Source organism: Prinia subflava, chromosome 15 (assembly GCF_021018805.1).
Source record: "Prinia subflava isolate CZ2003 ecotype Zambia chromosome 15, Cam_Psub_1.2, whole genome shotgun sequence".
NCBI lineage: Eukaryota > Metazoa > Chordata > Aves > Passeriformes > Cisticolidae > Prinia > Prinia subflava.
Genome location: NC_086261.1, coordinates 4,563,353 through 4,585,737, shown reverse-complemented (window position 1 = coordinate 4,585,737; position 22,385 = coordinate 4,563,353). Strand labels below are relative to the sequence as shown.

Genomic DNA, 22,385 nt, shown 5'->3' with positions numbered 1-22,385 from the left:
TCTTTCTCTTTTTTTCTTTTTTTTTCCTCCTGATAGCTCAATCTCTATTTATGGCATTGCTGAGGCAGGCCCTGGGAAAAAAAAAAAGAATCTATCCTTCTGTATTTATAAACCAGCACAGAATAAATAGGGAATGGTTCCTTTTTACAGCTGAAGGGCTGGTATTATAAGTAGCAATATGAAATATTTAGACACATTATTTCAAGCTTCCCGGCTGCTTCTGATTCTGCTAATTATTTTTGATCTGTCACTCAGAAATAAAAAAATAAATAAATAAAACTTTAAAGAGTTCATTAGGACTGCGGAAAGGAAGAAGAGTCAGATATAAGGCAGCAATTATAATTTGGTTTTAACATGTTTTTTTCATTTTTTTTGCTGACTCCTCAGCTACATTGTTTAGTAGAAGGATGGCTACAATATACTTCTACATTAAAGCCTGTTAAATGGGGAAGAAGCTGAGACATTCAGCTGGGATATTGTTTGCCAGCTCAATTAGTATCCCAAGAATTTGAAAGTACAATAAATGTATCTGAAGATCATATCTAAACATACTTACCAAAAAGTACCCACCTCTCTCAGCAGTTCACATATTTCTGCCTTCTAACTGGGAGGGAAAAAAAAGAAAAAAAGAAAAAAGAAAAAAAAAAAAAGGCAGTTCGATGTGTAGGTTAAGATTGGCGTGTGGCAAGGTTTGTGTGAGATACAAAGAAATCTGTATTTCACTCAACAATTTCATTGCTTAAACATATAGTTTAGAAGCATCTTTTCCTTAAACATGTGGTTCAATAACATTTTCTTCAAAGGAACAACTCAGTGTGTTAAAAGATTTAAGAACAAAGAATGTGCTGCAAAATGCAAATTCCTCCAGTGTTATACTGTGTATGCAATTATGTATGTAGGCAGATAGATATAATTTGAGAGTTATTAACTTTCAACATCAATGATGTACCCTGAATCAATACAATGTAACTACCTATTAAAATATAAACCAGGTGTGTTCCCAGGCAAATACAGTCTGAGAAGATTTTCTAGATTTTTTTTTTTTTCCTTTAAAGATTACAGCTCTACTGTGGACAAGAAGCTCAAGAGATTGGTGCTGGTCCTGAAGATGGAGATGGCTTTGCTTTTTGCTGATGGTTCTAGAATGTTTCATTTCCTCCATTATTAAAAAAAATAATAATTTTAAAAATAATAAACAATAATGAAATGGTGTAAAGGGGATGAATTGCCTCACAAACATCCGCACATTTATGCACCTCCGGATGCACGGGCAGGAGAAAAGTTCCCTATTTCCATATTTCCTTTGGCTGAAGGAAGGGAATGAAGGGAGCAGAAATCATTTTAAGCTTTGCCCTCCCGTCGGATCGACCCCTCTCGCAAATCCCTTTCTCCCGGCCGCCCTCCCTCGCTCCCCCGAGCACACAGCCCGGCGCAGTTAACCTTGGAGCGGCGCCGGGGAGGGAAGGGTTAATGAAACCCAGCTCTTTACGACCTCCAGGGTCAGACTCTTCCTATCTGCAATCTAAGGAATTAGGTAAGGAGGTTATAAGATTATAGTGAAAGGAGTTATAGGCCCTCGTAGCCTCACACCTGAACATATTGGGCTAATCCACTGGGATTCTTAAAAATCGCTTCAGCTATGGAAAACTGTTAATTAGGCTGGGTCTGTCCCGAGGTTTCCTGTTGCACTGGTGATCCAGCCGAGCTGCCTGCACTCCACAGGCTCACACGAAATGCTCCTAGTACGCCTCTGCTTTTTGTCCCTTCTCCACAACTGAAAGCAGCATCAGCCCCTGATTTCGGGGTAAATAAAAAAAATATTAAAAAATAAATTAAAAAGCAAAGCTGGGGGAAAATTCAGCCTGAGACATGAACAAAAGTCAACCCCCTCCGGTCCCTGAACCCTGGGTGCCCGGCAGGCTATTTGCAGCTGTTTCTAACTTCAGTGTTTGTTTACAGTAGCAAAATTAGCACTCGGAGGAGAAGTGAAAAGCTGTTTTCACATCAGTTTTACTCCTCGGTTCCTAGCTTGAGATGCCTTTCCTCCCTCCCAGCAATCAGCGTCATTTAAAGTGCGGTTCAAACTTTCTCTCGCTTCTTTGACTTAGTTCTCTGCAGTCGCATCCTATTTTCTGCTAAAGAAAAATACGCGGAGAGAAGGTAGCACGTGAACACGGGCCGAACATCACGGATTCGAGGCAAAATAATAATAATAATAATCCCCAGCATCCCCAAAGAACGTATTTTAACGCATGGCAGAGCCCTGCCCTATTCCCATCTTTCAGCCCTTTGACACTCAGATATTTGCTTGTCTTCAGTAAAGTTTTCTTTAATCCGCCGAGACACCTCAGGGCTGTACCTAAGCCACGGCTAAATTGCTCCCTACGACCGATAAAATCCTGCAGCAGAAACTCCCCAGCTTCAACACTTAAAGCAAAGGTTGGGTTTAGCCGTTTTGTCATTTGCAGAAATGCTGAATTTATTTTTTTTTTAATTTTTTTTTTATGCCACTTGTGGTCACCCTCGAATGGCAGTAATCTGTAGATTACATATTACGAGCCTTGTCATTACGTGGATAAAATGAGGTGGTTAAACGCTAAAATCCATTTTACTCACCACATTTGCTTGTGGGGAGGGAGGGGGGCGGGAAGGAGAGGGGAGAACAAACTTGTAGGAGAAGGATTTAAGCCCCTCGGATGGGAGCTGGATGTGCCCTCGCTTCTGCTGTCAGAGCCCTCTCTGCCTGGAGGGCACACGGGCTGGGGACCCCTCAACTTCACCTCCAAGGCAGGCGCCCGATTGCTCCAGCCCTCTCCCTCGCTCCTGAGCCTTTTGTCCCCATTTTCGTGGTATCTCAGCTTTGCTCCACAGAGGCGACTTTTCCCTGCCTCTCCTGGATTTGCTCTGTAGCATTTCTGGGCTCCTACTCTCCAGCTCTCCCCCCGTTTGCCTCTTTCATCTGTGTCCCTGATCCCTCTCCAGCTGATGTGATTCTTTAGAAATGTGGGTCTTATCCCGTCCCTACCTTTGCCGGCTCTGATTAGATATTATTTTTTCATTGGCTCTGCTACAATGGGTTCCTCCCTTTAATCTCTCGGTATATTTTCCCCCTCCTGGTATAACCAAATCCATGAAATTCACAGCCTCTCTCTTTGACACGACTGGTTCGTCTAATCACTCCATATCGATTTCCCTAACTCTTTTCATCCAGCTGAAGACACATTTTAAAACACTCCAAGCCAGAGTGTGCTCTTTGCTTTATACACACTAATAAAATGATTTACCCTTCTCTCTCTGCTCTCCTCACAGGAGAAAATCGTTCAAGTCGCGGCTATTTGTGTGTGATCAGTAAATATTTAGTGTGGCGACATCCTCAGCTCCTCTCCTGATCAATACGCAACCCAACAGGAGGTGGACTATTGTCCGGGTAGTGACTTGCTGAGATCTCCTTTAGATGAATTCTTTGCCCCCCATACCGTCTGTTATGATTTATCTTCGAAGGTGACCAATAAAGAAAAACTGAGTCTTTTAAACCCGTCTGTCTCTAACCTGTTTACCGTGCCATTAAAGCACCTAAGCGAGGAATGGCTTTATTCGTCCCCGTCTCCCTTATCCCTGGGATGGGCTGGCACACGCAGGGCGCTGCTGGAAGATGGGGATGGAAGCGGGCAGCCCCCGCCCCGCATCCTGCATCCCTGAACCCCTCGGTCCCTGCTCCCCGACCCCTCCGGTGGATCCGCTCTCTGCGGTGCAGTGGCACGGCAGAAGGGCGATTCCCCGCTCGCACCCTGCAGCATCCTCGGGCACAGGGCTCGCTCCCACAGCTCAGCCCCAGCGGGTGCGAACGATGTGTCCAGGGATGCAGGGTGCCCCAGCAACTTCCAGCCCACCTCCCCCCTCCTCCCCGCCGCATCCCGCCGCTCTGCCTGCCCCAGGACCAGGCTGAAGCAGGGCTGGGGGCTCAGAGGTTTTTTGTTTGTTTGTTTGTCTGGTTTTTTTTTCTTTGGGATGGATTTTTTTGAACGACGTGGAAAATCTGCAGGGAAGAAATAAAATAACAATAATAATAATGGAAATGGAGAAGAGCTTAAAGCCCGTTTCCTGTGGTTAACCATAACGAGAGCTTTTCCAGAGTGATAAAATGGGCAGCAAGAGAAGTTCGCGTGTGTATGTGTGTGTTTTATCCTGGGAGAGCCAGTGCCTCCCCTTGCCATCACCCCAGGAGCGTGCTGTGCCCCGAGAGATGCAGTGCCTGCTGCGTGGGTGCCTGTCTGCTGCAGCCTGGGTGCCTCCACACAATGGCTACACAGTTACATCTGCATGGTCTGTGTGTGCTCACTCACACCCCGTCCTGCAGCCCACAGAGGTGCCCAGATATTTCTTTTATTATTTCTTTCATTGCCGTGCGTGTGCGTTTGCACCTCAGCTCTGGGTGGAAGGCGTTGATCTCTGCGAATGGGCATCGCCTGCCCAGGCGCTGCATAAATCCAGGGCTGTGTATTACAGATGTGCGACTGTTATTCAAATGTAAAACCAGCTACATCCACCTGTTAACTTTGTTTAGAAACCACTTTCACTAATGGCTTTTCGCTAACTTATTCAGCCCGTTACTCGAGTATAGGAGGCAATGGAGGGGAAAAAATCCATATGAAACCCTGCTCACAGCCTCTCTTCGAGAGGACACTTTCCACACCTTGCCTAGACAGGGCTCCTATAGAGCGCTTATCTCTCGAATATATCTTTATACTAATGCATACTTAATTGGTCTGTCTTGACTGTCCATATAAAACAATTTAATTAGGGTGCTTTCTGCTTTGGAAAGAAAGAAAAAAAAATCTGCCCAGCATTTATTGTATTTAGCACCAATACAGGCAGAAAATGTTGCACAAGTTTTTGGTTGAAAGAGCACCTATGTGTCCATTGAAGGGCGTTGATCCGAAAAGACAGAGAGGACAAGTAAAATCGATTTGAAGCAACCCTCTCTGTCCCTTTCACACCATTCAGACACTCCATTCCTTCTAAGACAAAGACCCAGCGCCTTGGGAATGCTGGCAAGGGGGGGGGGAGCGGGGGGGGAAAGGAGGAAAAAAGGAAAAAAAGAGGGGAAAAAAAGGAAAAAAAGCTTCAATCCCCCCAAGCAAAAGGGAGAGCTCTGAAATTCCTTCATATTGCTGTTATTTACCCCCGAAGATATGTTCAACTCCAGGATTTTCTTCAATTTGGGGTCTAACGCTGCTGCTGCGAGGAATGTCCCTGGAAGGGGAGGAGGTAATTATGGCTATTAGTGCTGCGAGCCCAGCCGCAACCTTGGTCACTCGCAGGCTTTTAGGGTTAAAATAGCCCTCACCTCTGACCCCTGCGGAGCAAAGTTGTAGCTATTGCCACAAGTTGGGCCAAAGTTTTCAAATCCAGGGCTGGGCAACACCGGAGGGGGCAAACTTCTCCCTGGAATTATTTTTGGTTGGGATTTAAATCATCTTTAGTCTATTTAATTGCCTTTCCCTCCTCCTTTGGCCAAACAATCCCTTTCGGAGAAGTGGTGGGGATTTCAAAATGCCCTGCTCTCACTACCTTTCCCACTGCTCTTTCCATTTAGGTTTAATTTGGCAGATTGTTTTCAAGCATGAAAATGGTTATCATCAAACTGAATTACTGGGTCAGCCTTTCATCCAGAGATCCCAAGAATAAAAGGGGTGGGGGGGGAATAAGGGGGGGCTCGGGCAGGGGGCTCCCCCCTTTAGGCTTTCTCCACCATGACCAGTTCAGCTTTACCAAAAAAAAAAAAAAAATCATTTGGAAAAATGAAGAAGGGATAAAAAGCTTGGATTTGTCCCCTGTGCTTTCTGCACACCTTCACGATCCCCCTCTGCCAGAGGTGTTTTTGGAAGGGGGGGCGGGGGGGTGCTCAAATTGAGGAGGGGAGGGAGCCCACAGATGCAAGTACCCCTCTGGCAATAATAAAAATTCATTCAAGTGGGCTATGTCTCCATCTTCCATGTACTGATTAGACTTAACAAGAGTGGAAACTTGTGTAGACCATATTTATGGTATTAACAAGCAGTTAAAAGATTTATCCTTCTTCTGATCAATATTGTTCGTGCCCGGTCCTTCCCCCCCACCCCCCGGGCCCTCCCCGAAGGCTGCAATGACAATCGCCTTCATACTTTTTCATCACCGATCGAGGTGGCAAAACCCTTTTGTAATTTTCATTAGCCCAGTAAACATGCAATTAACATGCAGCACTGTGGTTAACTTAATTCCTGTTTTAAGGCAAGGACAAGCAAGAAATGGAAGAGCGTTTGTTCCATTTGTCAAGTATGACACACTCCCTACCCTAACAGTTTCTTAAAATAAAAGCTCGGCTCCCCACCACCACGACCACCACCCCTCTTTCCAGAAACCCCCCACACTGATACACACACACACACAAAAAGGAGCAGGAATCCATTAGTTGGAGAGTATTCTCCTGCCAAATGCGGTATAATGTATTCCAAATTTTCCCAAGCCCTCACTGTACCGGGGTCCCGTTCCCCCCACTCCCCCCTCCCATCCCGGGGAAGGGGGCTGACTCGCTGATATTTCTCGTGGGTGAAAGATTCAGCCTTTTCCTAACCGTATTTTTTTTTAATAAAATAAAACTAAACGTGCTTCCCATGACTAAAAGTTGCCATGTTTGTGAAGGGGGTGGGGAAAAAATGTCTCCAAGGGTTTCAATTAGCAACAAATGATTATTGCAACGGATTTTTGGTAATGAAAAAATGTGGAGTACCTCTTTCGAGCTGGGATCTCAGGGGCAGTGAGAGAGAGAGAGGGGGGGAGAGGGAGAGAAGGAGAGAGAGAGAAAGAGATTGCTGATTAGCTCGGATTCTTTCCCAACTTGCTTTAGCGTGTGCTTGCGTTCCCTGCCGACCCTACACAGGACACTATATATTTTTTCCCCTTCGGTGCATGTGTTGATAGTCCAGCCTGTAGTTGTTTGCGGTTGGCTTTTTTTTCTCCTTTTCGTTTTTTTTTTTTTTTCCTGCCGGGGAGGGGGGAGGTAGGAAAGGGGGGGAGGGGGGGCTGAAATCAGTCGCATCCATCCTACCCCCACAGTCATTAACTTAGGAGATTTCCCTCTCTTATTTTTTTTTTCTCCCCAATTGGAAGGGTGGGTTGTGAATATTTTTCCCTTTTTTTTTCTTTTCTTTTTCTTTTTTCTTTTTTTTTTTTTTTTTTTTAAGTCTCGCCTTTCCAGCTCCAAACAAGGTGTAGCGAGACGCTCTTCCTTCTAAGGAATGAAATGAGACAAGGATCACTCAAAGACATCTCCTACCTTGGGCTTGGGGATTTTTTCTTAAAGGCAAGGCGCACATTCCTAAGCAGCTGTGTACAAAGCCCCCCCTGAAATCTTGTCTGTGTAAAGTTAGAGTGTGTTCAGGGTGCTTTTTTTTCCTCTCTCTCCCAAGGCTGATCGCTAATAATACATCGAAAGCACTTCCCTTTAGGTTGTGGGAAATCTATTCCCTTCACCTTGCTTCCTTTTTTTCCCCCCCTGAAGGCTGTAACTTTACTTTTTTTTTTTTTTGCTCTCTCTTTTTTTTTTTTTTTTTTTTTTTAATCAGTTTGCACAATCGCTTAGATAAACACCAAGAAGGAGACTTCTCTTTAATTACCCAACGCACATCTTTCTGGGGGGCAAACAGCGGTCTGATTTTTTTTTTATTTGTTTGTTTCACCTGCCAAACTAAAGGAGAGGTAGAAAAAGGAAGATGCAAGCGATTTGGGACCTTGAACAAGGCAAATATGGTTTTGGTATGTTTACTTATAGTTTTTTTTCTTCTTCTTTGACACTTTTTTCGGGCAATGTGTTGTGATTCTTGTGTTTCTCTTTTAAGGAAAACAAAAAATCCAAAAAAGCAAATGTTAGCTAACGTGCGTCTTAAACGATCGTTTCTAAGGTTACGTGGGTTGCTCTAAGGAGGGGAAGAGGGGAGGGGGGCAGACCCAAGTATGTGTAATTGCAGCACCATCAGTTAGCACGTCCTTTAGCTAAATAAAGCAAAGCAGCAAACAAACAAACAAGCGAACAAACCCAAGGAGCGGACCCGGCTTCCAGGTCCGAGGCGAAGCGCCTCCGAGTCATTTCCCCGGGAGCAGCGGCCGGGAGCTGCCGCCCCTGCCCGGCGCCGGGGCTGCTCGGGGGGAGCGCGGACAGACCCGCTCCGGAGGGTGGGAGGGCAGGACGGGGCTCTTAACTTTAAGTGATAGGTATTAAACTGCCCGCGATCGCGTCGCCGTGTGCAGCTGGCAGCGTTTATTTGGGTGGGGAGAAGGAAAATAATAATAATAATAATAATAATAATAATTAAAAAAAAAAAAAAAGGTCGGTGGTGAAGGTAGAGCGCCGAGATCCCCTCTCCCCCTCCGGTCCCTTCCCTGGTTAAGCAAGTACAATGGAAAGAAGCTGGAATATACTCACCATCCGAAGGTGTGGTTGGCAGTTCGGCTGAGGCTTTAAGGCAATTATTTATCCTTTTTTTTTTTTTTTAAGTGTTATTGCAAAAGACGTAGATCTGACTTTAGGCAGCAGAAGTGTTTTGCTCTGACAACAGCAAGGGAGGCACGGATCCTCGTTTAAAAAAAAAAAAATCACAAAACAGGATTCCCCCCCCCCCAACCCCTTATCACTATCCCTTAAAAATACCTATTCGGCACAGCTCTCGCAGAAACCCTGATGCAGAAATCTTATAGTCCGGTCTAGGAGTGCCCAAGCCAATTAATTTTCAATCCTTAGGAATTAATCAGATTAAAATGTACAGAAGTTTCATTCTCGTATGCATACGTGAGCCAAAAGTCGTTTCCCTTTAAGAGATCCTTTTCTTTTAAAGTTGAATTTTAGGCAGATAAGAGACTTACACTAGGGGGCAGCCAGATACTGTACTTGCTCCAATCTTAAGCAATTTTTTTTCCTCTCTCACAGCATATGCTCTGATTTAGCACTGTAAATTTTTCAGAGGACCCAACTCTGACAGCCCCTGGTGATTTTCAAAGTACCACAAGCCAGTGGTTAAAAATTGCATTGACTTGGAAGTTCAGAGGCACACAATAGGAGCCACTTTCCCTATTCATGGAACTTCAGTGTGGTGGAAGAGAAAAACACACACATACTACATTGAGGGAGAAGAGGAATTCATTGAATTCTGTTAGACGTAACTGCTTTCCACTGAGTTCACAGCGAAACTCGGTATTTGTTCGATGCTGTATTCATATTGCGATTTAATCTAGAAAGAATTAGAGGACTGTTAGGCAGCTTTCTGCCAGGAAAGCAGCTTCCCCCTCCTTTCTCCTCTCTTTCTGAAACCTAAAGATTTACACCGGCTCTATCCCTAACTCTATTTTAGCAAAATAAATCCTTCCACTCCCTCTCATTAAAATAAATTTACATCTGCAGTAAAGTGGCAGGAAGGATGCGTTTGTTTATTTGGAAAACCAACACGGTCTCACTTTTAAACCAGAGCATTTCTATTGTCATTAGCCTCGGAGAAGGACAGTGGAGAATCTCCCCCTTCCTTGCGAGGCGCTCAGGTTTCGAGGATTATTTAGCGAAATTAGCTGCAGTTCATTTTTACATTCATCTCCTCTGTCTCAACCCACTCGCAGGGGTGTTTTCAAATAAATAGCAAAGCATCTAATGGTGCTAATAGATAGTTATATCGCTGCATCCCTCGAAGAGCAAATAGTTAATCTGGGGCATTCTTCATTAATGCTTGAGCAATCAGCGTATACGGCGGCTTTTAAGCGTATATCAATGGTTTTTCATTTTTACGATCATACGTTCAAACTATTAATATTGTACGTCCTGTTAAAACCGCTTTCCCTTCTGATTTCTGCATTTGTTAGAACGGCGTGTATGTTTTTTCATATGGTGAATTAATCCTGTTTACTTTGTCAGATTCGAGGCAGGAAAGGTTGGTGTTGGGTTGTGGTTTGGGTTTTGGCTTTTATGTTTTTCCTCAGGAAATTCAACATCAGCAACAATCTGTGACTATCCTGCATTTTGAACCCCCACCTTCTCCTACCCTTCCCAAAAGGTGACCTCCTCAGCTCTGGGTTGTTTGGAAATCATAAGGCAGTTCCCCACATTTTAACCAGGAAAGATTCCTTTCCCCCTCTCTGTCTTCCCAGTCTCTCTTGGTCACTCTTTCGGGTAAAGGTTATTTTTTGCTCCGTGCAGATCAATGGGAGTCTGCACCCTCGTCTTTAAAATTGAGTGGCAAAAACATCTTCGCCCGTGGGGTCTGAACACACCAGGTTTCCAGGCAGGACAGCCTCAAGTCGAGGTGCTTTTTACAACTTTCCAACCATCTCCGCACCTGCGGCTTTAGCCACACGTATTATTTCTGCGGCAGAAGTGTGTGGGCATGTGGCAGCATGAAAAAGTGTGTGTGAGGAGGTGAGGGGCACTGAATCCCTCACAGGCTGCTGCCCAGGTCTGTGTCCCCGCGGCCGTGCCTGGTGACCGGCTGGGATGGGAGCGTTCACGGTCGCGTGTGTTCGCAGAGGAGGAATGGTCCGGCAGGGCATTTATCTGTCTATGTTAACATGTTTTCTATTTTATCTCTCCGTCCCTTCGCTTGTTCGAGTGTCTTTTGGCCATTTTCACTGGGAGACGGACTCGAGTCCCCGCTCCGCTGGCCGGTAGCTCTATTCAGCGGGAAATAAACACGGCCCCGTGCTTAGCTCTGTTACCTGCTCGTGGTACAGCACGGAGGCGGTGTTACAGTGCCGGGGTACGAGTGGTCATGAAACCCCCGAACCCGCAAAAGCCCGAAATAAAGTTAAAGGGGCTGAGACGAGCCCCGCCGTGGCGATGCCGTGCGGAAGGCACGGCTGTCACGCTCTGCGGAGCACCGTGCCGGGCTTCGCTGCTGTCTGGAGCGGAGCCGCGGTCCCCTCGCTCCGGGGCGAGCGGGAACGAGGAGCGGTCGGGCGGAGCGGCGGAGCCCCCGCGCCCCGCCGGGGCCGGGCAGTGCGAGCGGCCGGTCCCGGAGCGCCGGGCGCGGGCATGCTCGGCTCGGCGCGGCTCGGCTCGGCGCGGCTCAGCGCAGCCCGGCCGGGCTCGGCGCGGCTCCGCGGGCGGCCGGGGCACGGCTCAGCTCCGCGGGCGGCAGCACACGGGGCAGGTGCCCGGAGCGGGACTGGGGAGGCTCAGCCGTGAGACCCCCACCCCGGCGAGCTCCAGCCCGCACTGCTCTCCCCGAGCGCTTTCGGGGGAACCCGCGGCCGCCCCTTCTCCGCGGCAGCAGCGCCGGGGCTCGGCTTCACTTTATTCCGTGGAGTTTTTACCTCGCTTTAGCGCCTGCTTCCCTCTTTGCACCCGCCGCCCCCCTCCGACCCCCGAGGCCGCGCCCCGGCGGGCAGCCCCAGGTGAGGCGGCGGCGGCGCCGCGCTCCGCACGCCGGGCTCGCCTTAACCCCTGGCCCCGGCGGGGCGGGAGGGCGCGGGGCGGCGGGCGCGGGGCGGCGGGCGGCGCTAGGACCGCGCGGGCGGCGGCGGCGGCCATGGCGGGCAGCGCAAGGGCGGCGCGGCCCAATGAGGGCCGGGGGGCGGGGCGCGCGCGCCCGGCCAGTCAGGCGCCGGCCCGGTTGCCTTATAAGGCGCGCGGTCGCCATGGCGACGCGCGCTGAGTTGCAGCAGCCGTGTCAAAGTTCACTCTCCCGCCAGCGGGGCGAGCGGCCGGCGGGGAGCGCGCTCGCCGCTCCTCGGCCCACACGCCGCCCGCACCGCCCGCCCGCCCCGCCCCGCGCCGCCCCTCCCCGTCGCCGCGAGGGGAGGGGAGCGGGGGGGGAGCCCCTGCTTCTTTTTTATTTTGGGGCGGGGGGGGGGGGGGAAGCGCTGGCGCGCTCTCCCCGTGGTGATTTTTTTTTCCCCTCCTCCCTCCCTCCCCGGCTGAGGAGCGATGCTGCGCGCTGGGTTATGATCCTTCCCTCTCTCTCTCTCTCTCTCTCTCTCCCTCCTCCTCCTCCTCCTCCTCCTCCTCCTCTCCTCCTCCTCCTCCTCCTCCTCCTCCTCCTCCTCCTCCCGCTCCCCTCTTTTATCATCCTGGCTGGCTGGGCGCTGCTGCGCTGGCGAGTTGACTCCTTCCCTCCCCCCCGCCCCGCGGCCCCCCTCCCCCTGCCCGCGCCGTGAGCACCGGCGGCGCGGAGGCGAGAGCCCACTTGCGAGGCGGCAGAAGCAGCATAAGGCAGCGCGGCGGCGGCGGCAGCGGCGGCGGGAGCGGCGGCGGCGGGAGCGGCGGCAGCAGCACCCGAGCGGCGGCGGGAGCGGGAGCGGCGGCGGGGACGCGGCGCGGCGGGAGCGGCGAACCGGCGGAGCGGGGCAGAGCGGAGCAGAGCGGCGGCGCCCGAGAGGAGGAGGAGGAACAAATAAACAATCATAATAATAATTCATAATAATCGTAATCGTAACGATAATAAGAATTTTTTTATAAAACAAAAAAAAAAAAAAGAGAGAGCGAGGAGGAGGAGGAAAAAAAAAAAAAGCCAACAGCCCCCCCACACCCCCGAGCCCAAAAGAGGGAGCGAGTGAGAGCAAGAGCGCAGCGGCCGGGCGGAGCGGCGGAGAGGAAGAATTAAAGCGAGCGAAGGAGGGAGGAGAGACAGAGCAGAGAGAGAGGAGGAAAGAGGAGGAGGAGGAAAAAAAAAGCCCACAAAAACAAAGCGATCGCAGTTGATGTTGCTGCTGCAAGCTGGACTTCCAAAAACTACGGCGAGACCGACCGCTCTCCGCGCCGAGAAGAGTCTCCTCCGCTGTGCGTGTTTTTTTCCGCTGTGTGTGTAATCTTTAACCTTTTATTCATTCTTATTTTGATGGCTTTCCTGAATGGCTGACTGCGAGCTTCCCTGGACCTGGCCCCCAGACACCCGCCTCTCCTCCTTCAACTACTCTGCTGCAGATCAGCTCTAAGAGAGAGAGAGGGAGATCTTTGAAGAGATTTTTTTTTTTCTCCTCTCTCTCTCTCTCTCTCTCCCCCTCTCTCCCCCACCCCCACCACCCCTTTACTTTGCTCTCCTGGAGCCCAGACAATCGACTCGCACCTCGCCCCCCCCGCACACACACCTCCATCGCCCCGTGCTTCTGCACCTTCGCCGGTACCGGGAGATCCCCCCCACCCCGACCCTCCTGAAAAAAAAAAAAAAAAAAAAAAAAAAAAGGCAAAACAACAAAAGAGAGAGAGGGAAAGAGAGAGAGAGAGAGAGAGGGGAGGACAAAAAAATAAAAAGACTGCTGCAAAGCTGATCTGAAAAGCAAAGCAAACAAACTTTGAAAATAAAGGGGGAACAGGAAGTTTGGCAACGGTGTCCAATAGATATGGCAATGGTAGTCGGTGCGTGGCGAGACCCCCAGGACGATGTGCCCGGAGCTCAGGGAACGCAGCCTTCGCAAGCCCCGCCGGTGCAGGGACCCCCGGCCGGGGCCCCGCACACCCCACAGACCCCGGGGCCCGGGGGCCCTCCCAGTACGCCAGCCCAGACCAACCCGCCGAGCCAGCAGAACCAAGGAGACAAGCAGCAGCAGCAGCAGCACATTGAATGTGTGGTTTGTGGGGACAAGTCTAGTGGCAAACATTATGGCCAGTTTACCTGCGAGGGTTGCAAGAGTTTCTTCAAGCGGAGTGTAAGGAGGAATCTCAGCTACACTTGTCGTGCCAACAGGAACTGTCCCATTGACCAGCACCACCGCAATCAGTGTCAGTACTGCCGCCTCAAAAAATGCCTCAAAGTTGGCATGAGACGGGAAGGTATTGGGATTTCATTTGTTTTGCAATTTTTTTTACACTCGCTGCGTTTTGGGGTTTGTTTGGTTTTTCTTTTTTTATTATTTTTAAATAATATATATAATTACTCTTAGTATTTTTAACCTTCCTTTCCAAACCCCAAACCCAACCAGAACCTCTCCTCCCCCCCACCCACCCCCCTCGAATAAACCAGCCAGAAACTTTCTCGTAATGAAAGAAAGCGGTGTTGGGGAGGGTGGGCAGGGAGGCAGGGGCTCTCGCATGCTTTCTCCTGCACTCGTAATTGATTTGTGTTTGTTTTGATTTTGCTGATGGAGGTTTATTGAAAGTGGATTTTTAGTTTCACGCTGCTTAGGAGCGAGATGATGATTCTGACGTGTGGTTACTTTTCCTTCGTGCTTCCTCCTGCATGCTCAGCCTTAGCCCCCGTCCCCCGAGCAGCCCTGTGTGTGTGTGTCTGTGAGTGTGTGTACACACACACACGGAGCCTCCCGAGATACACACACACACACATATATATATCCTCCAGCACCCTGCCTTAGATTGCAATTTTACACAGGCGGTTCAAATTACTATTACAATGGGACTCACCCTACCGAGGCTCTACAGCACTCCACTGTGGATTCCCAGCCGGATTTTTCCTCCTTTAAAAATATATATACACACACACATCTCCACGCGTGTGTGTGTGTATGTACACACTGCCGAGTGCCTGCCTTTCCTGGTTGTTATTACCTCACTTTTCGCTTCTTCCTCTTATTTTCTTGTTCCTCCGGGAGAGGCAGGAAGGGGTAGAAGGGATGGGGTGGGGGGTGTAAGGAGCAGTCCAGAAGTAAGTGTGGGGTGCTCGGATCTCTGCAAGTGGAGTCTTTGTGATATAAAATTAGACGGGAAATGTGAGCCTGCAGTTTTCCAGTGCGTGCTCTGTGTCTGGACGCTGCTATGTAGGTTAAGGGTGAGGGGGCTTGGGACTCGCCGGGCTCCTCTCTTTGTGTTTCTGCAAGAGTAACTAACCTTGGAATACAGGCGATAACAAATATAAATCAAGCACATTTTTAGGCTTTCTCCCTTCTTGTCGTCTCTCTGCCTCTGAGCCCTTTTTCTCTCTCCTTTTTCTCTCGCTGTCACCGTGTAAATTTATTAACAAAATGAAAGGCCCACTTTCCATGGGCAGCGGGGGAAGGTGCCTTTGGATAATGCCCTCAGCCTCACCAGGGGACCTGCCGGGGATGTTGTGGGGTGATTTTGCCTCCTTTGGTATTTTTTACGAGACAGGGGGATATATAATACCAGCAGCAACAATATATTCAGTGGGCGAGAAACGCGTGTGGGACCAGAGCCGGGGATTTCGAACTGAAGTGTTTCTTCCTTCTCCCCTCCTCCCTCCCCATCCCGCTCCCCCAGCCTCAAATCAATGAGCTGTTTTAGGTGTAATGGAGAAAAAACACACAAAGACGTGTCCTGCATCTCTTGAAGGAGGGGGTGGCGGTGGAGGGGAGGGGGGTATAACCGGACTGTGGTGTGTTTTGGGAAGTGAGGAGCCGGGCTCCCGCAGCAGCCCTGGCCGAGCCCACAGCGTCCCTCAGCTTTTATTGTTGCTTTGACTTGACCCGAGAACTGCGGAGCCTTGGAGCGGGGCTGGGGCTGAACTGTGCCTGGGAAAATGCATGTTCCCCCTGAAGCTGGCCGGGCCCGGGGTCACACAGGCACGCACAAGCACACAAAGCAGGCTGTATTTGAACCGATGGTCGCAATTCAGATATTAATAGCTGTAGTTTCTTCTCTATTTACTGCAGCGGTCCAGAGGGGCAGAATGCCACCCACACAGCCAACTCATGGTCAGTTCGCCTTGACAAATGGGGACCCTCTCAACTGCCATTCCTACCTATCCGGATATATCTCCCTTCTTCTGAGAGCAGAGCCCTACCCCACCTCCCGCTTTGGCAGTCAGTGCATGCAACCCAACAACATCATGGGCATCGAGAACATTTGTGAACTGGCAGCTAGGATGCTCTTCAGCGCGGTGGAGTGGGCCAGGAATATCCCCTTCTTCCCAGACCTCCAGATCACAGACCAGGTGGCCCTCCTGAGGCTGACCTGGAGCGAGTTGTTTGTCCTCAACGCTGCCCAGTGCTCCATGCCCCTCCACGTAGCTCCTCTCCTGGCAGCTGCTGGCCTCCACGCTTCGCCAATGTCTGCTGACCGAGTGGTCGCCTTTATGGACCACATACGAATCTTCCAAGAGCAAGTAGAAAAACTGAAAGCATTGCATGTCGACTCTGCAGAATATAGCTGTTTAAAGGCCATAGTCCTCTTCACCTCAGGTAGGCGGCATTTCTTTGCTCCTTTTTCTTTTTTTTTTTTCTTTTTCTTTTTTTCTTTTTCTCCTTCCCCGGGCCCCCCTTGAGAAGTGTTTGCTCTTGCAAAGTGTTATTGCCTGCACCCCATCCGCTCTCCCTGCCCCCCGAGAACCGGCGCGGTCTCTTTTCCTTTTAGGAAGCAGTGCCCTGTGCTCTCCCCTTCAGGGCCTCGGATCCGAGCATCCCATCTTCCAGGGAGTGCAAATCAGAAAAAAAAAAATAGAAATAAAAATAAAATACACACACATACACTTTTTTTTTTAAAGAAAAAATAAAAACCAGACAGCCCCAAAATACACCCCAACTGTAGCTGAATAATGCTTGGGGACTGGGAGAGAAGGGGCCCGGGAAGAGGCACCCATTCTCCACGAGAGACTGCACTCTTCCCATTGAAAATAATATTTTATTTAACAGTATAGCTCTGGGTTGTTGCATTTAATGACACGCATCCAAACAGCAGCAAAATCTGTTTGATGTTGTTAAATACAAGTCGTCTTATCAGTGAAACCACTTTAAAAAGAGGATCATTTTATGGGCAGCCAGGAAGGGAAAAAAGCCCTGCAGGATTAAAAATTGAATTAAAAAAAAAAAAAAGTTAAATGCACAAATCTGAGTTTAAAATATGTTCCCTGCCATCCCATAAAATAAAATAAATCAACTTTGCAAAGAGCTGTCTCTGATTTAAACAGAATGTGGCAGTGAGCAGTTCTGTGTCATTTAAGCTAAGGGGAAAAGTTTGCATTTGTACCCAGCAGGAACTGCATAGTCCAGAGCGAGTAGCGGGTGCGAAAAGATCATTACCATAAGTAGACAGGGATAGTATGGAAAAGTAAGAGGAGACTGAAGCTGCCGCTCTGCAGTGTAATTCCGGGGTGGCACAACCATGACTCTCCCGAGGAAAAGACCTCGAGGTGTTTCTTAGATAATCAAAGAGGGGAGGGGGGGGGAAATATGTGTCAACTTTTGCTGCCTAGAAATAGTGCATGAGTTATAAAGCAATAATTGAGTGCGTTGTGAAATCTAATTAGCTTGCACTAGAGTTTAACCTGGGTGAGTAATAATCCTGATATTAACTCTGGAGGCTAAATTTTTTTTTTTTTTCTTCTGAGGGGAAGAAAAAAAAAATCTGCTCGCTAATTTGTGCAATACGTTATCTCAGATCACTAACTTTGAGGCTGCACCGGCAACCCAGTGTGCTGGAGCCCTCGAAGTTTGGGGATTAAATTTAAAAACACATCTATTTCGCCTGTAACTCATTTGGACGCTTGGGAAAGTGGCCACGCGATAAACATATGAATGGAAGCAGGACCTGCAAAATAATTACTCATCAGAGTTTTTTAAAGCCTGATATCAGGAAACAGGAAAAAAATGTAGTTTATGTGGGAAAAGAAGGGCTCACAATCCGTTCCTTGTTGTGTTAAAGGGGGTCTGGGGAACGAAGTCATTTTCTGGACTTTGTCCAGGTTCTGGGTCGTGACCTAAACTTCCTTTTATATATTATTGCTTTACACATAAAAAACTTCTCCTTTTTTTTTTTCCCTCCCCCCCACCCCAAATTACTCGTGCTAAATCCTAAGGTGATCAATGAGCAGGGCGCATCTAGCCACAGGGAGCCAGGGATCCCGAGTGGGAAGGGGTGTCCGTGGGGTGCTTATTTTATTTTTTCCATCATTTTTCCAGGATGCATTTTCCTCTCCCTCGCTCAGCCGCTCAGCGAGGATCCCACACACGCTCACATCCCTCCCCAGCCCCTGCCCAGCTCACACCCACACCAAGGAGTTTATTTCCAATCCTGCCTTTTCTCCCAAATCACTTTTTTTTTTTTTTTTTTTTTTTTTTTAAGCCTTCTGAGAAAACAATCGTCCGATCCTGTCGTAACTGTTTAATTTATGACTATTTTCAAAATGGGAGGCCTGGCGTGTAAATTGCCTCCCAACTAGATAAACGTTTCTTGTTATCTGATTCTGGGGAAGACAGCCGCATGCAAAAAAATATAGGGTGATGCTTGCAGCTTCTGCAGCACCCCAATAACCCTCCCTGATGTAAAGCAGACGCACATAGATGCATATAATGTTTGCTGCAGCCTCTTTTAAGAGGGAGGGGGGAAAAATCTGGGTTCTAATGACTCGCAGAATATGCATGTGTTAGCCCTGTGCCTAGGAAAGCCACAGGGAGGTCAGGTCACAACCTGTGCTCTTTCAGCACAGACGTCTCTGATTTAAAGGGAACTTATTGTATTTTAGCGTATCAGGAAAAAAAAAAAAAAGAAAAAAAAAAAGAAGAGAAAAAATGTCCAGACCCTATCAGGGAGTTTTCTTCTTGTAAGGGCCTTTAGGTTTAAAAAGAAGAAGAAGAGGAAAAAAAAAAGAGGGGGGAGTGGAGGGGGGGGAAGAAAGAAAGAGAAAAGAAAAGAGGGGGGAAAAGAAACAGCTCAAATGAACAGAGAGATCACAGTTTGCATGGCTGCCTCTGAATAGGCTAAACTGACAAGATCAGTTTTAAAGGGCCACTTAAATCAGTTTCAAAGACTGAAGAAAAACGCGTTGTCTTCTTTGGGGGAGAATCTGTTGCTGGATCCGGGGCGCCATTATCTTTGGCTGGGCCAGTTTTTTATTATTATTATGATTTCTATCACTATGAGTAGTGTTCCTTCTCCTCATAGGGTAAGGCTCTCCCCAATTATTTTCCAAGGAGGGGGGGTGTGGAGAAATTGTGGCTCCCTTTCCCCCCTTTCGACTCCAGCCTTCCCCGCCCCCCCAGCCTTTCCCCCAAAAAATACAGATATATGAAATTAGGCTTGGCCAGCACCTCCTGGCCAACCCCTCAGGTCTGTCGTGCCATTAGAAATCTCGACTCTGGGAGCTCTGCTCAGTCCTAAAGGAGACCCTCTAGAAGAGAGAGAAATACAAACACACACACACACATGCACAGAGAGATTGTCCCTTTTGGTAGAACCCACTTAAACTCTGGGGGGCAAGGTGATGGCGCACAACCGACTCTTACACCCAGACATTTAAAAAAAAATCAAATTAAAAAAAAAAATTAAAAAGCACAAACCACCAAAACCTTTTTAATCTGATGATTGCTTTCTTTTTTTTTTTTTTTCTTTTCTTTCTTTTTTTTTTTTTTTTTAATACACTTTCTTCTAGATGCCTGTGGTCTCTCTGATGTAGCCCATGTTGAAAGTTTACAGGAGAAGTCACAGTGTGCTTTGGAAGAGTATGTTAGGAGCCAGTATCCCAACCAGCCAACACGATTCGGGAAGCTATTACTACGTCTCCCCTCCCTTCGCACTGTCTCCTCTTCTGTCATAGAGCAATTGTTTTTCGTCCGTTTGGTAGGTAAAACCCCCATAGAAACCCTAATCAGGGATATGTTACTGTCTGGCAGCAGTTTTAACTGGCCTTACATGTCCATTCAATAAAACATTCAAGAGAGAGAGAAAAAAAAAAAAACACCAACAAAAAACAAAACACCACAACAAGACAAAATTTAAAAAAAAAAATAAATAAATTTCAAAATTGAGAAGGGAGATGAGAGTGAAAGGAAAGCAAATGACATTTGGGTTCTGGTTGTTTCTTAAATTTCCTTCTGCTAAGAAAGGATGTAAAAGGATGTTACAAGTTTGCTGAGAGAAGAGAGGAAAAAATTAATGGACTGTGAATTAAAAAAAGAGACTGTCAAATGAACTTTTACAGAATGCATTAAAAACTCCCGTGTCGTTCAGAAAAAAAACTTGCTACTTATCATTTTTTTTTGTAAAAATAAAAAAGAGGGAAAGAAAAAAGGAAAGAAGAAGAAAAGAAACGATGGTGGGCTTTTTCTTTTTTTCTTTTTTCTTCTTTTTTTTTTCTTCTTTTTGGGGTAAACTTTTTAAAAAATCTCGCTTAAAGTGCATTTAAAGGAAATTTGGAGAAAATTAGCAGAACGGAAGAAAGTAAGTCTTTTTTTTCCAAATTATTAATTGTCCTATGTGTCTATGTACCTATAGCTGTTCTTTTTTGTATTTTTCTGGTTTCAAACCAGTTTATTCTGTGGTTCTATAATAATTTTTGATATAACCTTGGCTTCTTTAAAAAAAAAAAATAAACTGTGTATCCTTAAAATATATGTTCTGAAAGAATTAAAACTGAGTCCACGAAAGTATCATAGGAAGAAAGGAAAAGAGAAAAAAAAAAAAAACCCTCAACAACACAATGATGGAAGCGCACTTAAGGTGGTGACCCAAAATCTAGCTTGAAGCTGAGAGAGCTATAATTATATAGACCCGAATGAACCACACGTGTCATACAACTCCCCCCAAATCTAGGTTTTTTGATATTTCGGACAGAAAATGAACTGTGGGGATTTATTATAGGTAGAAGGATTTTGTGTCCAAGACACACTACGGTTTTGATTTAAAAAAAAAAAATACAAAAAAAACCAAGCAAACAAGCAAAGTGAACTTTTGTAATTTGAATTGGGTTCCACATAGTTCATCATGAATTGTTATTAAACTCCTCTATCTGTTTGTATATTTGCAAGCCCTTTGTATTATAATAATTGTTGATATTTTCCCTTTTTAAAAAATACCATTGAAATCAGCATGACAAAATAACACTGTTGGCACTTATAGATAACGTGATTGATTCAGTATCTTAGAGTTTACAGTTTTGTGTTTAAAAAAACTGAAGGTTTTTTTTTTTTAAGTGCAACATTTCTGTATACTGTAAAAGTTATAATAACTGAACTGTTTGGTCGAGTCTTTGTGTGTTATATTCCAAGGAAAATTGAAAGTATTCAGAAATTAAAATATTATTTGATATCTGAAACTTGTTTGGCTGTCATAAATGTCTTTCAGAAACCACATTACTTCTCTATAGTTTGCAGTCATTTAAGTCCATAGGCAATTGATTTGTTTACTTGTCACAGTAAGTTTGTAGCAGATGTATTGTAGTGTATTTACCTGTTTAATTCCGGGATGGGGGTGGAGGACTTAAGTTCGTGGTTTATCTCTGGTTTTAGGAAGTACTATGCTGAAATGGTAAACCATCAACCCCCATTCATCTAATCCTCCTGTTAATTAAAAATGGATTTTCTGGAAAAAAAAAAAAGGCCCTTATTTTTGTCACACTTAAGTGCCTGCGTAGGAAAGGTATTGTTGTGAAAAAGTATTAGAAATCTGGAGATCAGTATCTATTTTATGATCAGAATGGGGCGAAAAATCTTTTGTAAATGTCTGACATACGCGCACAAGATCATTCAAGCAAGGTAATAGCAGTATTGTAAATATAGGTCAGTTGTTTGCAATGAGTTTTCTTTAAGTATGTGTGATTTTTTATAATACTCCGTAGTTGCCATCTATCGTTGTCATTGAGAGGTCTTCAAATGGAGTGGCTTTAGCTTCTAGCACTGAGGAGTCGGTTTTTAATGTATATATACTCTCAAGTGGATCTCTTTTTTTTTTTTTTCTTTTTTTTTTTTTTTTTAACCTTAGACTGTGAAAGCATGACCACAGGTCATCTCTCTCTTTTCCATGTGTCTGTGTGTGTGTGCTGGCACACAGACACGCGTGGGCGTCCGTGGCTGTCCCCTGTGGAGGCGCAGGGCCCTGGGACCTGCCCGGGCGGGTGGCACAGCACCGGACACACCACTGGGGAATTGAGTGCTATCCCCAGCAGGCAAAAAAATAAAAAAATAAACCACAAAATAACCCAACCCAAACCTGAAGGAAGGCAAGATGATGTGGTTTTTGCAAGGGGTTGCTATTTGATTTCGTGTGTGCGCGTGTCATTTATATATATATTTTTTTCTTTTCTTTCTCTCTCCCCCCGCCCGCCCTCCCCTTGGTCTATAGCAGATGCTTTGTATGTGAAAGCTTGCAATTTTGTTCTTGTTTGAGGCTTCCCCCTCTCCCTTTTTACCACACGTAACTACACCATGTTGTGGTTTCACAAAAAGAGAGAGAGGGAGGGAGAGAGATCATTCTGTAAAGTCGATTAAACCCTGATCTTTAGTGTGTTCCAGTTAGACACATCTGTACTGGGGGCTGAGGGGCGTATGACTGTGAATTTGAGCAGAGTTTTACATCTGAATCATGGCTCCTTTTCTATAAATATATAAATATATATAAATATATAAATATACTATTATTGCAGGGGAATTGCTGACCTCTAGATTTAGCTTTTTCTATTGCAAGTGCTATCCATGTGAGTGTGTGTGTGTGAAGTTTTTATGCTTACTAAGAACACAGGATCTTGACTTGT

The 22,385-nt window shown here is 46.8% G+C and overlaps 1 protein-coding gene and 1 long non-coding RNA gene across 11 annotated transcripts in view; one reads left to right on the top strand and one right to left on the bottom strand.

Annotated features, from left to right (window-relative positions):
* Positions 1–8,677, bottom strand: part of LOC134558603 (uncharacterized) — a 33,986-nt gene extending 25,309 nt beyond the window's left edge. For all 8 annotated transcript variants that reach the window (XR_010082381.1, XR_010082376.1, XR_010082374.1 and 5 more), the window contains exon 1: positions 8,462–8,677. This is a non-coding gene — a long non-coding RNA (uncharacterized LOC134558603). The remainder of the gene's footprint in view (positions 1–8,461) is intronic.
* NR2F2 (nuclear receptor subfamily 2 group F member 2) lies at positions 7,383–20,951 on the top strand. 3 transcript variants are annotated; one of them, XM_063412618.1, is made up of 3 exons: positions 7,383–7,794; positions 15,577–16,104; positions 19,290–20,951. In XM_063412618.1, the coding sequence occupies exons 1-3, from the start codon at positions 7,752–7,754 to the stop codon at positions 19,562–19,564; spliced, it is 846 nt and encodes a 281-aa protein (XP_063268688.1). In that variant the 5' UTR covers positions 7,383–7,751; the 3' UTR covers positions 19,565–20,951. The 3 variants fall into 3 exon arrangements, with proteins under 3 accessions (XP_063268688.1, XP_063268686.1, XP_063268687.1); XM_063412616.1 differs by lacking the exon at positions 7,383–7,794 and adding an exon at positions 12,137–13,783 and having other exon boundaries at positions 15,556–16,104; XM_063412617.1 differs by lacking the exon at positions 7,383–7,794 and adding an exon at positions 13,168–13,783.
* Positions 20,952–22,385: the final 1,434 nt, after the last annotated feature.

Excerpts from the sequence above, each read along its gene's own strand:
- NR2F2 (XM_063412616.1), top strand. The coding sequence starts at position 13,354 with ATGGCAATGGTAGTCGGTGCGTGGCGAGACCCCCAGGACGATGTGCCC. Across the intron at positions 13,784-15,555 it reads AGTTGGCATGAGACGGGAAG|TTTCTTCTCTATTTACTGCA; the intron begins GTATTGGGATTT and ends TAATAGCTGTAG. Across the intron at positions 16,105-19,289 it reads CATAGTCCTCTTCACCTCAG|ATGCCTGTGGTCTCTCTGAT; the intron begins GTAGGCGGCATT and ends ACTTTCTTCTAG.